Raw genomic sequence first — 15,958 nt, 5'->3', positions numbered from 1 at the left:
CACTTGTTGAGTTAGGTGCTTTTTTATGCTTGACCGATTCATAGGTCAGTTAAATAGCTTAACAAACACACCAAAAAGCAAACAAACAAAATCATTCCTCTGAAAATGGCCTGGGTTGAAAAAGAATTAAAAAGCAGCCAAAGACCTTCAGAAAATCTATGTGGAGGACTATTGCTGAAGACCACTTAAAAATACAAGAACCTCTGGCTACTTGAAGTCATCTGGGGTGGCTCAAAACTGGAGGCAGCCACTTACTGGCATCATGTATCATATCATCAGATAGTGGAATTTACAAGCTGATGCAATTTGAAATGGTTGTAAGAGCTTACTTGAATACTTTTTAGTATAAAAATAAACCGGTGAGCTAGTACATCCACATTTATTCAGCACAGATGTCTTGGCTGTAGCTCAGGAGGTAGAGCAGCTCATCTACTAATTGGAAGGTTGGTGGTTTGACCCTTGGCTGCTCCATTCACCTATCATACTATCCTCAGGCAAGATGCTTAACCCAAGTTGCTTCTCAAGCACCCAAGTGTGAATGTTTGATCTACCCTTAGGTGTAGAAAAAAAAGTGCTTCTCTGAATGGGCGAATGAAACATGTTGTGTAAAGCTCAAGCAGAGCAGAAATGTGCTGTACATAAACCAGTCCATTTAACATTTTATAGTTCATTTGGTGAAATATTTTCTTCTGTCCCAAAGTGTCAGTAAAAATCACCAGATAAACAAAACATATTTGAGTGGATTTTTATTCTTCTACACTTACAAAAATTCATGTAATAAAAAGTAGTTGCTGTACACCATAAAACACTATAGAAAACATCGTGTTCACCATCAAAAAAAAGCATTTTTCTTTTTCTTTACATTTTTTTTTTTTAAAGAGTAAAGGCACATGTCGCTCCCTTGCAGACCTTAATGTTTTCACACAAGAGAAATGTGGTTTCTTTCCCTTTTTTGTTTTTTTTAACTGGTCTGATACTCATTTGTGTGTATATCTACATGGGTACAGTCATGGTACAATCACAAGCACCCTTGCACACACACACACGCACACACACACAAAAGTGGACACACAAGCAGAAAGTTACATATTCACTCGAGGACTCATTCATGCATCAAACACTATTTTCTTTCATGTGCTGAAACTGAATCTAGTTTTCCTTTATACAGCAATTAAAAAAAGAGAGTGTCAAGTTTATAATCCTTTAAATACAGTTATTTAGGCAAAAATAATAGCAACAATAAGAAAAAAATAAACAAGGTGAGGCCAGAGAAAGATCCCTATTAGGCACATTTTTTCTATATACATTTCAAAATAAAATCCCTTGTTGAAACATTAGACAGAAACAGAAGAAAAACACTTAAATGTTGTCTTTTAAACCACACTACATATTTTTGTTTCTTCACGTTCATGTGAAGAACTTTTTTGTGTTGGGATCCCACCCTGAGAGGTTTAATTTTCACTGCTTCGAATGTGACTCCTTCAGCAGGGGAGGTAAATGTCCTCCCACAACCACTGATAACCAACATATCAAATTAATTATGGTACTCGTATGGCTGTCATTGTCCCGTAGCGTGTTATTGTAATACTTGGAAAATGTTGGAAGTTGCAAAATCTGATGAATAAGTGTGGAGAAGCGGGTGAAGAGCTCAAGAAAATTCCTAAAAATGAAAGCATGCTGGGCATGATGGATTGGAAGAAACATGTTAGTCTAAACCAATATGTCCAAGTCTTGGTCCTGGCAGAAAAAAGAAAAAAGAAATATGACACGCTCTGGAAAATATTACGCCATGTCTGACTATATGGTCCATGTTTTGGAAGTGTTTAATGATTGATGTATTCTATTAATGGATTTTTGTCATAAAAATGTATGTGCTACATTTTATATCGTTTTGGAACGAGCTTAACAAGTTGAAAATACTGCTGGCCAAAATTGCTAGCGAATGTCCATCTGCCTCGAATAATGTGCCAGCTTTTCTCACCTAAGTACAGCCAGCACTTGTTGCTTTTAGGAAAGTAGATAATGGAGCACCTGTCTCTGCTACAGCCTGCTGGTTTTTAACAATGAAGTTTTTCTTTTTCATGGGAACACCTTTTAAATAACAGCCATGATTACAATAATAGTGAACATACACACACGCACACACACATAAAAAAGATTACTGTTACTTTTAGAGCCACGAAATAGCTTGAAATAACAAGACAAAAAGTTTTTCTTTCACTGCACAATGAAGCAAAATTGAACCAAAGTTTACAAAGTTTGTTTCCATTCTTTGACTCAAACAAAGATGTCAGACAGAAAAATGAGCCATTGTTTGTTCACCGAGCAAGGACATGGATTATAAAACTAGCTAAGATTCTTAGATTCTAGAAATGTTTTTTTTTTTAGCAGTGGTGCTTGTTGTGCCAGAATTTTTAAGAGATATTTGAAGGTTTTTTTACACTTACAAAACAGTGGGTTGCTTTTGACCAAGATCATGAGTGCAATGCCTAAAAACAATGAGGAGAAATAAACTGAAGGTAAGAGTACTTAAGATTCCATTCCTGCCATTTTGAAGCCACAAAACTGAGACTGTGTTTGTTTGTTTTTGTTTTTTTAAATAAACGTAATATTTACTGGTGGGATCAGCCTTCTTTCATGAGGATGGCAAATTGTACAGGTCAAAAAAAACACATCTTTGCTCTGAGGTGTTTCTGTTCAGCTGGAAAACTAATCATTGCTCTGCATTGTTCTTTTCGTCTTTCTTTCTTCTTAACCCCCAACCTCATCCCATGCGGCTCCTTGCCTCGCTCCCTCTTCCTCTTCAAGCCCATTTCTCAGGCTGGACTTGCAGGAAGTGAGCACAATGTGTTGGCCCAGGAGAAAGATAACACAGACAGGAAGAGGCGGGCACAACCTCCCAGATGGACAGGAAGTTGAGTCCACTGTTTGGTCTCACTGATTAGACGACGGAGAAAAAGACAGCGCCGAGGAGATATGGTGAGGCAAACAAGGAGAGCAAAGCTAAGACTGAGGAGAAGGAACTGGCTAAGTGTATATATATATATATATTTAAACCCCAACAGGAAGGCGTTGAGAGGACTTCCAGCTATTGTCTCACTGTTTATCAAAAGGCATTCCAAGCAGGACTGAGTTTTAAGGGAACAAGTTCAACTCCGATTCCTGGGACTGAATAGTAGGTTAAATAAACTGAAATGAAATTACTTTTTTTTTAAAAGAAAAAAGAAACACACTACGCTGTGTGTGTGTTCAGTAGGGTGGTACTATCAGCAACAATTGGTACTAGATTCACAGATGTCACAATAATCACAGACAATGGTGACCTTCTACCTTCGTGGTGCTTTATGAATGAATGCAGAAACAATGGTTTATTTCCTGGGCATTTGTTCGTGCAATAATCTAAAAGATCTGTGATTATTGTTTAAACGCTACCGAGTGCGGCCTTGCGATTGGTTGTTCCTGATTACTTAAGAGACGGGGCAGGCCAAATATCCAGCATATCTGGAAAGGAAAAAAGGAGCTACTTTGGTTTTTGAGAAGCTCTTGTGGGTATTTCTCATATTTATTGACATTTTATAGACAAAACTTCAATTTGACGCCAAGGAGCGCCGTATCCGTTGCTAAGTAGAATATCCTTACTATGTAATGCTAAAATTCAAGGTAGAAATAATCCTACACAACTATTAGGAGAAACTATTACCTAACTTTTAGTAGCTATATTAAGTAACCATCTAGACTATCAAAAAGTTTGGGGTATTTTTCATCTCAAGTTTTATGATCTGATAGCAGCCAAGAAGGTTTAGAGGTTAAAGTTATTCAAGCCACCTCAGAGTCATTGTGGCTGCCCAACTAGCTGCTTTTCCAGCTCTGTGCTTCCTGAGTTGTCTGAATTACTTTTGTTCCAGTAGGCCTCTGAGAATTAGGCTTTCATCTCAACAATAACTGTGATGATGGGTTCTGTCAAATAAACCCTCGGAACATGCTGTAATTCTGTCTGAGAAGCAGTAGCGTCATTTCCTTTCTGTCTGTCGATTGTCTTTTCTCTTTTCAGAGCAGAAGATAACTGAGAAAATGGGCAAAATGACTTACTCGGAAAATGACCTTATTCATATCAGAGGGTTGGTTTCAGGAACACAAAGCGGGAAAGTTTTTTTAAGGTTTTCACCTTAAAAAACAGCAAAAAAAAAAATCAGGGACTTCTGATGCTTCTTTTGAATTCTGTTGACTACTGTTCAGACACCTGATGTCATGTCTGGACCTCAGAAAAATCACGAACTCAATGGACACGTCACAAAATAACCCATCGGACTTGACGCTCTGATGAACAAAGTAGACTTTACAGAGCTGAACTTTCCTCAGAGACGGTCTCTTCTAGTATTTCAGATGAAGAAAACATAACTGGCATCTTGCTGTGATCAAACACTTCAAACCCCTTTGAGCTTAAACTCGCGTGGCTGCTCAGAGTTTCCCAGTACAGTAACCCCCTCAAGCAATCATATTTACAAATCAAATCATCAACTACAGATCAAAAATAAAATCACCTCGTTCTCCCAGTGTTCGTGTCCCTTTTGTCAAATTTATAAAAAAAAACCCCACACATCAAAGTTAGAAGAGATCACACACCGTATACCAAAAGAGACAGAAAAAAAGAACGAAGGGGGAAAAAAAGATCAGCAGTGAGTTGCTTTCACACGCAGCATTTTGCAGCCCCTGTTGGATTGAATTATTACGATTCCTTTAATTCTCTTTGTAGCAAAATGAACTAATCTTCAGAGTCTGCAATATTATATTAGCAATACATTTTAATGTTAAACAGGATATAAGGATTTAAATATATGAATTCAGTTAATCATACATTAACAGGCCAATATGATGGGGAAGGTTAATGCTTATTTTAGGGGATACAAAATGAATCGTTATAAACTTTTCATCTTCAATAGTCTGTGTCTTTTGCCAAAGTCACCACAGGGGGAAAAATCATATTTCAAAATGCTGCTGCAAAATTATTAAATGCAAAAGAAATTAAGTAATTGAGTAACATCACTGAAAGGGACTGGATTATCCATACCCATCCATAACCAACCCAACTGGCTTCACCTGCTTAGACCTTTTTCAGAATAAAAGGGTTACCGTGTAAAACTCACAACACTGCTGTAAAGGAAAATCCTCATGGTGTGGATCTCGTATTGTCACCAAATAATCAGTCCTCTTGCAAATGTATGAAGCCACTATTTCTATTATTTCTATCAAAGATGTCCTGGTGTTCTGTTCCTTTAAAATTTTTCCAATATTTCACTGGAAACAGGAAAAAAAAAAGAGCCTCCTTGACTCAACTTCATGGAGCTTCCAGGATTTTGATGAAGCTTTTTCTTTTCTTTTCTTTTGACTGGGAGTGAACAGACAGAGGCACAACACACTAATGGATTCACTGAATTACACATCATAACAGAAGTTAGTCATTGTTACTGGATAAAAAGGAGCTCCCTGATTTTGTTTTGAGGAGCTGGAGAAGTCTCTCAAGAACACGGTTATCTACTGTAGGTCTGTTTCTGTGTGAATGTGTATATTTCCTGCATGCTTCTGGTCAGTATGTGAGTGTATTGCTATGGCTCTTTCTGATTACTGTATCAAGCTGTATGTTTGTTATGTATGTGTATGATTTGTCATTATGTGGTGGTATGTGGTATCAGTACTGATGGTAGTAATCTGGGCCATCTACACCATAGAGCTCTGCCAGGGTCCTGAACCTCGGGCCCCAATCGTTGAGAAAGTCATAATCCAAGTTCGAACCAGTAGAGGAACTTCCCAGAGAGCTGAGACTTCCGGCTAAAGACTCGGGTCCCTCGTAGCCGTAGATGTGGAGAGTGTCATAAGGGAATCCATCTCGGTCGTGATCAGCTTCGTCTTTCTTTACCTCAATCATCGCTGCCATGTCGCCCTTACATGCGGTGGGCTGAGTGTGGTGGGGGGGTTTCTGGACCATGGCGTAGAGTGAGGGGTGGGGGCGGTGATCTTGGTGGCGAAGCAGGGAACCGTCATGGCAAGCGGAAGTGAGGATTGAGACATCATAGCTAAAAGAAAAGAGGATAGAGTGAGTAAATTTGCTGATCACATTTCTTCATCACAGAGATTTTCTGGGTACGGACATTTAAATATGTCCACTGACATATTTATTACAGAATGCTTAATGCTACAGCTCAACTATCAAGTTATATTTGATCTTTTTGTCTTTTTAAATATATTTTAGAAAGTCACCAATAGTAATGTAATGTCTTGGCTACTCTGCAACTTAGATATTCTTATATTAACTTGCGTTTGTGGCTTTTATCGGCAAACAGTGAGTTCTGGTACATTTAATATGGATAGTTTACCTGAATTATGTGGATCTCTAGTGATATTTCGATTTAGATTAGGTGAAACTAAGTCAGTAGATACATAAAAGATGATACGATTAAAGTGCAAATAAATGGAGATATAGGAGGTAGCACACTTTATTATTTGTTGTCAAGGATTTTATAATAATAAAAAGATTATGCAAATAAACCATAAAAAAGCATAAGAAACGTTGAATATATCTGTTTCATTTATTTTAAAAATATGAATATCAGGATGTAAGCAATAGAAACATAAACAGTATAAGGTAAAGAGGAATGTTTAAATGTTTAAAAAGCTGTCTATGTTCCAGTAGACAGTTTCAATCCTACATTTAAATAATTAAAGCTCCCTTCAGTTTTTGTGAGCTGTTTTTTTATGCATGGCAGCCACAAAAGAGAAATTAATGACATAAAAAAGAGCATTAATGGCCTCACTGGCATTGCTGAAAGTGTGAGTAAGAAGCAACATTTATTTTACATTTTTACTTAAAATGGATTTTCTGTCATTCTTTGTCAAGACTTTATAAATTCTTGGCTTTTTGTTGTTTCATTCAGAGGTCAAAAATATTTCCTTTGAGAGGATTATAAAGAAAATAGAATCAAATGTAAGTCTGCAAAAAAGGGGGGCTGCTGATAAACCATGTCAGCTCATTTCAGTTATATTCAAGTTGTCAGTTTAAAAGTGTATAGCAGTGCTTCTTTTCATCTGCATACCCATTAGTGTCCATCTCTCCTCCTCCCTCCTCATCGTATGTGACCAGCTGCTCATGAATCTCTCCGCTGTTTTTCATATTGGCCAGAGAATCCTTCTGGTAGCGTTTCCTCATCGCGAACAGGATCACTATGACTTAAAAGCAGAAAAGAAACGTGTGTTTAGAATCTACTCGGCTGACATCCAGCACAGCGAATCAAAACTGCTGTTGGTAGAAAATGAAGACATCAAGAGTAAAACAAAAAGACAGACTGCATTTAATCATTTATCCTTTCAGACCAATGGCTCTATGACTGTGAAATCATGATAGAGACTCGCAACCAAAGCAGAATAAGAATGGGGCCAGGAAACAAGTGAGAAAAGTAGAGCACTGACAAGGGAATGAGACTAGAGAGCAGTGCAGTGACGAAGGAGAGAAAATGAGGAATAGATGGTTTAAGGTATCTGAGACGTTCGCCCCAAGCGTGAAAACCTTAAGTGAATCTACCCAGCCAGAGACATGCACAGAGTAACTGCACAAAGAAAGACAAGAAAGGGGAGCATAAAAGACAGGAAGGGAATTTCAGTAAACACAACGAGGGAAGTGGAAATGAGTGTGAGAAAACAACGTGCAGGGGTGTTGAGAAGGAAAGGAAAGAGAAGCAGATGACGATGAAATAAACAATTGTGAAAGAGAGAAACGGGGGGAGGGGGTGTAACAATGGGAGTCTTAAATCACAAAATCAATAAAGAAAAAACATTTGTTTCAGTTCAAGAAACAAAGACAATTATCAGACTTGAGACTTTTAATTATGTCTGTCTCAAAAACAATCGAGGTAGCATGCTGTGCACAGGGCAAAATATTCTAGCAGAACAAGGCCTAACTCTAAACCTAATTATACGTGCAAGATTATAGATTATATGAAAGTATAATCTGACTCGAACTGTGACATTAGTAATTTTAAAAATTCCACTGGAACATCAATCAATCTGTGTTCCTGTAGTAAGCAGCTATGAACAAGTATGCTGTTATTCATAAATGTCTTTTATTTCCACACAGGAACCCAGCTGTGAGGGAGGTGGGTTGCAAAGTGGCTTAAACATGTAGAGCAACTGTGGGCAGGTTGAAGCAGCTATGCACTTGATTAGATATCAACCAATTGGATGTGTAGAAGGATAACAGCTGAGCTCGACTTCATAGTCTGCATGAAATAGCTCTTTGCTATTGTGTGTAAAACAATCTCAGAGAGAATGATGGGCAGCCCCTTACGATAATCCCCTTATGATTTTATCTGCAGGCTGTTACACTAGAGCCGGTCTGATCATTCATAAACTGAAGCTATAACTGTAATTGTTTCCAGAACAACCAGGCTTACTCTAAAATTAAACGAATTGACTTGTACACAACATTATGATGACATTAAAGTGGGTTCAAAAGGCCAAACTTGATAAAAAGTAGGGTAAAAGAAGCTCAGTAAAGTTTTTGATTACACGCTGCATGTCAGTGGGCACAGAGTACAGAGGAGAAGGAAGCAAGAGAAAAAAGAAGAAAACAAAAAGGGGGGGAGGGTACTGATTGAGGGGAGGAGGAAGTGGAAGAAACTGGCGACTTAGGGGTGAGGAAATCAGGAGAGAAAGAGAGCGACAAGGAGAGAAGGAAGGATACATTTGACATTAGATTAGGCCCCAAGCCTCGGTCCCGATATGAACCTCTTTCTCTCTCAGCGGACGGGCAGCATTAGCCATGCCTTTTAGTTGAGGGTGAGTGGGACTAATTTAAGTTTGCATGGGAAACCAACAGATTAATCTTTTACAACACATGCTCTGCAGTTTAATAAGCTCTGGAGATATCAGACTTAGAGGGACAAGAAAAGAGAGGGGGGGAAAAAGAAGCCCTTTCTTTAGAGAAGAAGGACTGTGAAAAAATGTCTTTTCGTGTGTCAAACCCGGCTTCATGTGAGAAAATGTGCCTGTGAATGGGGAGCACGCTAAATTGCTTTGGGCCCTGACAGATAATGACAAGTGCATTAAATAGTTAATCTAGCCTGTGTTGGGGCTGTTTGATAAAGAGTAGGAGAGATAGAAGGGGGAAGTTAGGGAGACAGAGAGACCCACAGGGAAAGAAACAGAGGAAGGGGGAGATGAAGGGAAAAAATGAAGGGGAAAAGGCCCGATAGTGAAGGAGTGTATTAATAGTTAATAGGTTGAGTGTTTGGTGGTGCTTGATAAGCAGACGCCACCTAAAGAACTGATAAACTCCCCTCATTACCACTCCTATTCTTCTGCTGCTTTTCCCACAATTCTCCTCTTCCATGTCTCTCTTCTTTAACCTCTTTCTGTCTCTCTGTCACTCAGCCGGTCTCATTCCACCTCAATTCACCGTCTTACATCTGTCCGCCTGTTTCACCACTCTCCACATCCAATATCTAAGTCTTGATATACACTTTTTTCCACGTGTCACTTTGCCTCCATCCCCCCTTATCTTAAAGTTCCTCTTCTTTTTTCCTTCCTTCTTCAGTACATCTCATTCCACATCCCTCTTGTTTGGCCAAGTATCTCCAGTGTGCCTCTCATCCAACATGACAACTGTCTCTTTTTCCCAAAGAAATACAAAAAAGGCAGGGGGCGAAGGTATCAAAGAGAATATTGAGTGCACAACTACAGGCATTATTTTCACATCCGCCGCTGCATTATTCATAAAACCAACAACACCAGAAGGGGAAAACGTTCCCCGCAAAACACAAATCTTATTTATCGCAAAGCAAGGGCAAGTGAATCTGTGCACGTGTCCCGATCACTCAGCACTGGCTTTTTGCATCTATCACTGATGCTGTCTTCATGAATTTCTCTCAGAGAATAACAATATATACAGAAGTTCTCTGCTTACCGGTAATAAAGTTAAAGAAGAACGAAGAAAAGTACTATTTTTACATTACTGTCTGTCTAAACATTTAGGCATCGATCTTTGATTCAATCTTCAAATATTTCACAAAAGCTTGTTTATTATTTGTTGTGTGTAAATGCAAACAAACCCAAAACAAGGCGAGTGAAAATGTTGTTTTTTTCCCTGTTGTTTAGAATTTTTTTCAAGTCCTATTGTTCATTTTTAAAACTTTTCCTACTTCCAACAACAACATTTTTTTTTATCCAATCTCTATTCCAGGCATAAACATGGCTGTCTACACAGTGGGTTAAAATGTTTCATTGCCCTTTCTGTTTGAAAGTTGTATCTCCTTTTTCACTTCCAGATCCCCTTGGGTGTGCTTTGCTTCATCCATACCCATATTATGTTTGAGTTTTTTCAGCTGCTCTCTCATTAGTTTATTTGATTTGGCACATTTTTCCAAGCATGTGACCCCTTCGAGCATTTTTTGTGTTTCCTCCTGGTCTCAAACCAGAGATCTTTCACACATAAGGTGAAAGTGTTAACCACTACACCACAAGACTCACACCCTGGAGTACACTTCAGTGAGTCTCTGAGGGTGAGAAAACACATCTGACCACTGGAGAACAGTGGAAAAATAGATTTTTAGGTAAGATAAATTTCTAGCTTTGAAATCAGTCAAAATGCTTTTGCATTTCACGAGCCAGACCGAGTTCAGAAATTAAACGATTCTGCAAAATGAAAATGGTTTTGTTTCTGAATGTTTATTGGCTTTGTTATTCCAAGAAAAACAGGAAAACATCTTTTTTGGAAAATAGTCAAATGTTGGAAAAAGCCAAAAATAATTACTATTGTAAGACAGAAGATGACATTAAGCAGGTCCTCTGGTATTAAAGGTGAAAAGCTATAGTCTTAAGAAAAAACTTGTCATTTGGATATATGGATTTTCCTGTTGCATTATAATCCCATCATTATGTGCACTGATATTGCACATGCCATTATGTGTAACTTGGACAGATTCTACAATACGAATGCAAAAAAATGCAATAAATATTTCAATGCATTTCCCATACTTTCAGCATAAATGCAAATATGCTGGGAATGATGTGTTTTCACCTTTCTATATATTCTAACACAGACAAGCATAAATAAACTTAAAACAATATAGAGATAGTTACTCAAGCAAGTTCACATGCAACCAAATCAGGATCTATTACCTAATATCATAACAACTTAAAACTTCATTTTCACATCATATTCATGATGGACGGTCTAAAAAAGGATGCTGAAAAACCATATATATTATTATGCTTTCTTCCTGTCAAAATCTGACACCTACAATACCCAGAATGCAACTCAACCACTGATAGATCTGTCAGATATCTGTTCGGGTTTCTTTTGGCCTCAAGCAAAGATGAGCAGAGAACAGACATCATTGCTTTTTATTAACTCCATACCTGCACAACTTCTAGTCATCTGTGACATCATTGAGGTTCAGATTTTATGCAGCTAAAAAATAATTTTCTTATAAACATTAATACTCTTAAAAAAGCCTGTATACAGACTATAGCATTAAAAATCTCAAGGTTAACCCTTTAAGGTGGCTCTAAAAGTCATAACAATGAAACAAGGTAGAAAAAACAAGTAGTATAACAAAAAAGTAAAAAATAACTTACCGAGAATTGTCAGTATGCAAAGCAAAATGGCTGTCAGGGCATGAACACTGACTCCCATTCTCCGAGCCTCAGGTTTGCAATAAGTACGATTCCGGTTGGGATCACACTGACATATCTACAACATATTACCAATCAGTCGGTCAGTACCTTGCCTGAATGTCCATTTACTGAACATTCATTGAAGCTACATATTTACTGCATTAAAACTGGGTTTACAGAGACAAGACATTTCATCTTTACAATTATTTAAAATTATCAGTGCTAAAATAATCTCAAGCAGCTTTCAATATCACACACACAAAAAATGCATACCCCAACTGATACTGTGGAGACGCTGCTCTTGGAGGGATGTCCTCCGTCACTGACCCTTATATCCACCTTGTAATTCTTGGGGTCATCCAGGCTGAACGGGCCCTGTTTCACAATGAGAGCTGCTGTGCCATCTATACAAAGAGATACAAGAAAATACACATAGTAAGTTAAGTACAAAATATCACACCACCTTTGCTTCACAAATTTCCCTTAATTTGCCTCACCCATCACCTCGTTTCACTAAAGCAAAACTAATGCTCACCTGCTCAGTCTACAAAGTCTATTTATGTGAGTCATGCTGAACAGATAAGACTAGATTTGAGATAAGACAGCGAGGAGAGAGTGACTAAATAAAGGCAGAGAGATCATTTGTGGTTATGGCTTTGATGCATTTCAGATTGGAGTCAATTAGGATCATAAATAATCACAGAACATAAAAAATCTGCAAAAGCAAATCCTACAAGGAGCCAAGGCGGTTTTTAAATGAAGTGGCAGAACAAATGTATTAACATAGATCACTCTCCTTTGCAGAAGAATGTTGTTGTCATTGGAAATATCTCTTCATTACAGACTACTCTGTATGTAATTTGGTCTATCAGTGACCAGACAAAGTCTGATACAGAAAACTTTGGTCATCTCATTGCCGTCGTTTACATTTTGATGCCTCTCCATCGATTCTTTTCTGCTTTTCTTGCCCCTCACCCCCCATTTCCTGGCACATGGGAATCCCCAGTGTTAAGACAGAGGTTTACCTTCTCACTCCCATTCAACAAGAGTAACTGCCATATTGACTTGTTGTAATAATGTATGATCTTCAGTTACAATAAAAAAAGGCACCTTGAGATTACTGTTATTGTGACGTTATTAAAAAAGCTATGAAAAAAGAACTGAACTGAATTGCAGTTTTAGTTAAAAGAAACTTGTTGAGTAGATTACATCGATGTCCTTTTCATAGACCTGAGCAACAATACAGTCATTAGTCAAACTCCTGGCAGGCAGAAATTTCCTGCCAAACGCTTTCCTCCACAATATCCCACCACTAGAGGAATTTCAGAGAACACAATGGCAGGAAGGACCCTTCTGAATACTCTCAAATAAAGAAACACATTCAGTAGCTTTGGTTTAAGTTCAAGTTCAAACAAAAACAACTTTGTGATTTTTGACATTTGGACTTGAAGTTCAAATCCAGAGTGTTTAACAGAAGCCCTGATTTTTCACCAGCATGAATAACTTCCTGCCTGAAAGCATTTTCACAAACACTTGCACAGAGTCAAAGTATGTTCTTACACTTAAAGTCCTTTAAAGTGTTGCAATTCTTTTTCATGTACAAGTATTTCCAGCGAAAATCAGGTCACACTGTCTTGTGTGATTTATATAGGGGAATACTGAGAATGTTTACTGAAAAGATCTAGTCAAGTATTTGTTCCATTGTGTGTTGAACACCCAATCATTTCTACCTTGGAAATGAAAATATATTAAATACCTGCACCACAATTTAATTATTTATTTATTGTTTTTAAACTCTTCATGAAGGATATGTGATATTGTTGCTCTTTGAATTTGCAGTTGAAAGAATGCTCATGAACACAAATGAGTATATAAACTCTAAAACTGTGCTGCAGGTATTTCAAGTGTCCGTGTATATGGGAAAAGCAGCAATAATGAATACAGGAGAAGATTCAGTTCTGTAACAATTCCTCAATGCTGTATGGGAAATAAACAGTGATGACACTCTGGTGGTATCCAACCACCTTTTTGCATTGATCTTTAAAATATGCAGAGGTTACAGAGACACACTTGTGTGTATTATCCCAAAAGGCCAAGAGCACATAACATGCAGGACAGTGGAGCTCATTTCAAAGAGAAAAAAGTACATGATAACAAAACAAAAAACCAAACATCAAAAAGAAAAAAAAAACTTGCTTGAGAAGCACTGCAATTTCTATTGTTTTTAACCATTTATCTTCACTACAAATACATTCTTTATCTTCTGAATTCTGATTTCTCTGCACGATGAACTAAACTAAATGATGAGACAAAAGCACGAACATGAATGAGACTAGTCTATATACACAGAGTCTTCCACATAATTTTGACTCTATTCCCAGTCACAGGACATAGGGATGAACAAGGTTCTGCATATAAGGTGCTTAACTAAGTTTACTATCTCAATAACCAAGATAAACCAGATAAAGCCTGTATGACAACATCTGCAAAGGTATGTGTGGAAGGATATGGTTGTAAATGAATCCTTAACTAACCGAATAAAAGATGAAACAGCTTCTGTCCGCCCTTCATCTCATCCCTCCTCTCCGTCTCGTCTCCTGCTCCGTTTTTGTTTGATTTAATCTCTTTCCTCTCTCTCTGGATATTTCTCACTATCCTCTCTTTCTCTTTCTTTTTCTATTTACATATTTTTCTTCCGGCATCCTATTCATCTTTTCTTATTTTGTTTCCTTGTTTTCCTACCTCTCCTTCCCTTTTGTCTGTCCAGCATTAATGGGCTAAGCTTCATGTAGTCATGTGGTCGGAACATGGAGTCCTGTCACTTCACTGTGCAGCTACATTGACTGTTGGAGTGTGAGATTCTTTGTGAATCCCATAATGAAGGTTGTTTTTTGCAAGTTTTAAAGAGCTGGTAGTCGATGAATATTTCAAAAGCCTTCACTTTGCAGCTCTTGTTGTGTATGTGTGTGTTTGTGTCTCTAGGCCATGTTTTAGTTTGTGTGTTAAGTGGTGTGAGGTGTTGTCAGATGGGTTTTGGGGGGCACAGTCTTGAGCCACAGAGGAAAACATCGGTTTGCACTGACAACCAGCACTTTATCAAACAGCTACCTTCTTCTCTCTTCTCTCCTTTTCTCTTTCCCACCTTTCTTGCATCCCTGTTTCCTCTTCACCTTTTTAACCACTGCTCTTAAAATGTGGTGTTTCTAATGTTCTTTCATGTCCTCATCTTCTCTTGCTACTTTGTTCTGCAAGTGTCCTTATTTCATTTTTCATCCCATGCTCTTCTTTCTTCTCCTCCCCTCTCAAGGCACTGCTTTTCCTCCCTCTTCATTAGTTTTAGTCCTCTTTTATCTCAGGTTCTCATCTACTGTTATTCTCCTTCTTCACCCTGGCGTTGTTCACGCTAGTGCAGGGTCCGCTCTTCGGCAAAGGTTTCTCCATTTGGTTCTGTCCAAGGGGTCCTCGGGTGATGCATTGACAGACTTAATGTCTTCCTTGATTTTGTCGGTCCACCGTTTCTTCAGTCTGCCTCGAGACTGTTATTCTCCATTTAGTTGTCTTGGATTTTCTATTTTTCCTTTCCTTCTTTAATCTTTGCCTTACGTAAAGCATCCATTTCAGTTTTATCTTCATTTTCTTTTTTTCTTTTACTGCTTGTAAGTCTCTTTTGGTTCAGTTCCTCCTGCTCTCCTCTTAGTTCTGAACTTCTTGCCTTTTTTAAAATCTTTTCTTGCACCTAAGCCTAATTTTTCCTTGCTTTTGCACTACTCTGTCTTTCTTTCCTCCTTCAGTTCAACAAGTCAACCCCTCTGGGCACGTGCACGAGTGGAATTTGTTGAGTAAAATTCACATCATTTTTCTGTTTATCTTCAATATGGTTCAGGTTTCAGATTAGATAGATTAAATACTAACACCTTACCTAAATGTTTCATCTGATTACCTTAGGCTTTCATTTACTTATATATTTTTTTTATTTCTGACTGCAACAGTTGGTATGAATTTCCCTCTGGCTGTCATGGATAATAACTGAATATGATGATAAAAATCATGAATGCACTTTTACTTCTGCTGTTATGTATCCTATATTGAATGACCTCTCCCCTAAAGCTGATACCAACAAATTTCTCTCAGGATCATACCTCTTCATATGTCACATCAGTTAATTCAAGCTAAACCTTTTTCATTTGTAAATATACAGTACACCTACATATTTTTCCCCAAATGACATCAGTACTATTCACTCTTTGAGCTCTTTGCATATGGAATAATCAAAATGAGATGTCTGCATGCTGGC

The 15,958-nt window shown here is 37.9% G+C and overlaps 1 protein-coding gene across 2 annotated transcripts in view; it reads right to left on the bottom strand.

Moving 5' to 3' along the window:
• Positions 1-744: 744 nt before the first annotated feature.
• cdh5 (cadherin 5) overlaps positions 745-15,958 on the bottom strand; it is a 37,866-nt gene continuing 22,652 nt past the window's right edge. The window contains exons 13-16 of one of the 2 annotated variants that reach the window (XM_085369640.1): positions 11,938-12,068; positions 11,626-11,740; positions 7,089-7,221; positions 745-6,071 (exon numbers count right to left, since the gene is read on the bottom strand). In XM_085369640.1, the coding sequence (XP_085225766.1) occupies positions 5,687-6,071; positions 7,089-7,221; positions 11,626-11,740; positions 11,938-12,068 (764 nt within the window). In that variant the 3' untranslated portion in view covers positions 745-5,686. Of the gene's footprint in view, positions 6,072-7,088; positions 7,222-8,911; positions 9,658-11,625; positions 11,741-11,937; positions 12,069-15,958 lie in introns of those variants that run through there. The other variant, XM_085369641.1, reaches the window with a different exon arrangement.

Source organism: Diplotaxodon limnothrissa, linkage group LG13 (assembly GCF_057381915.1).
Source record: "Diplotaxodon limnothrissa isolate DT_005_m linkage group LG13, D_limnothrissa_male_GT1.1, whole genome shotgun sequence".
Lineage (NCBI taxonomy): Eukaryota > Metazoa > Chordata > Actinopteri > Cichliformes > Cichlidae > Diplotaxodon > Diplotaxodon limnothrissa.
The sequence above is the reverse complement of the archived record's forward strand: the minus strand, read 5'-3'. Positions and strand labels throughout refer to the sequence as shown.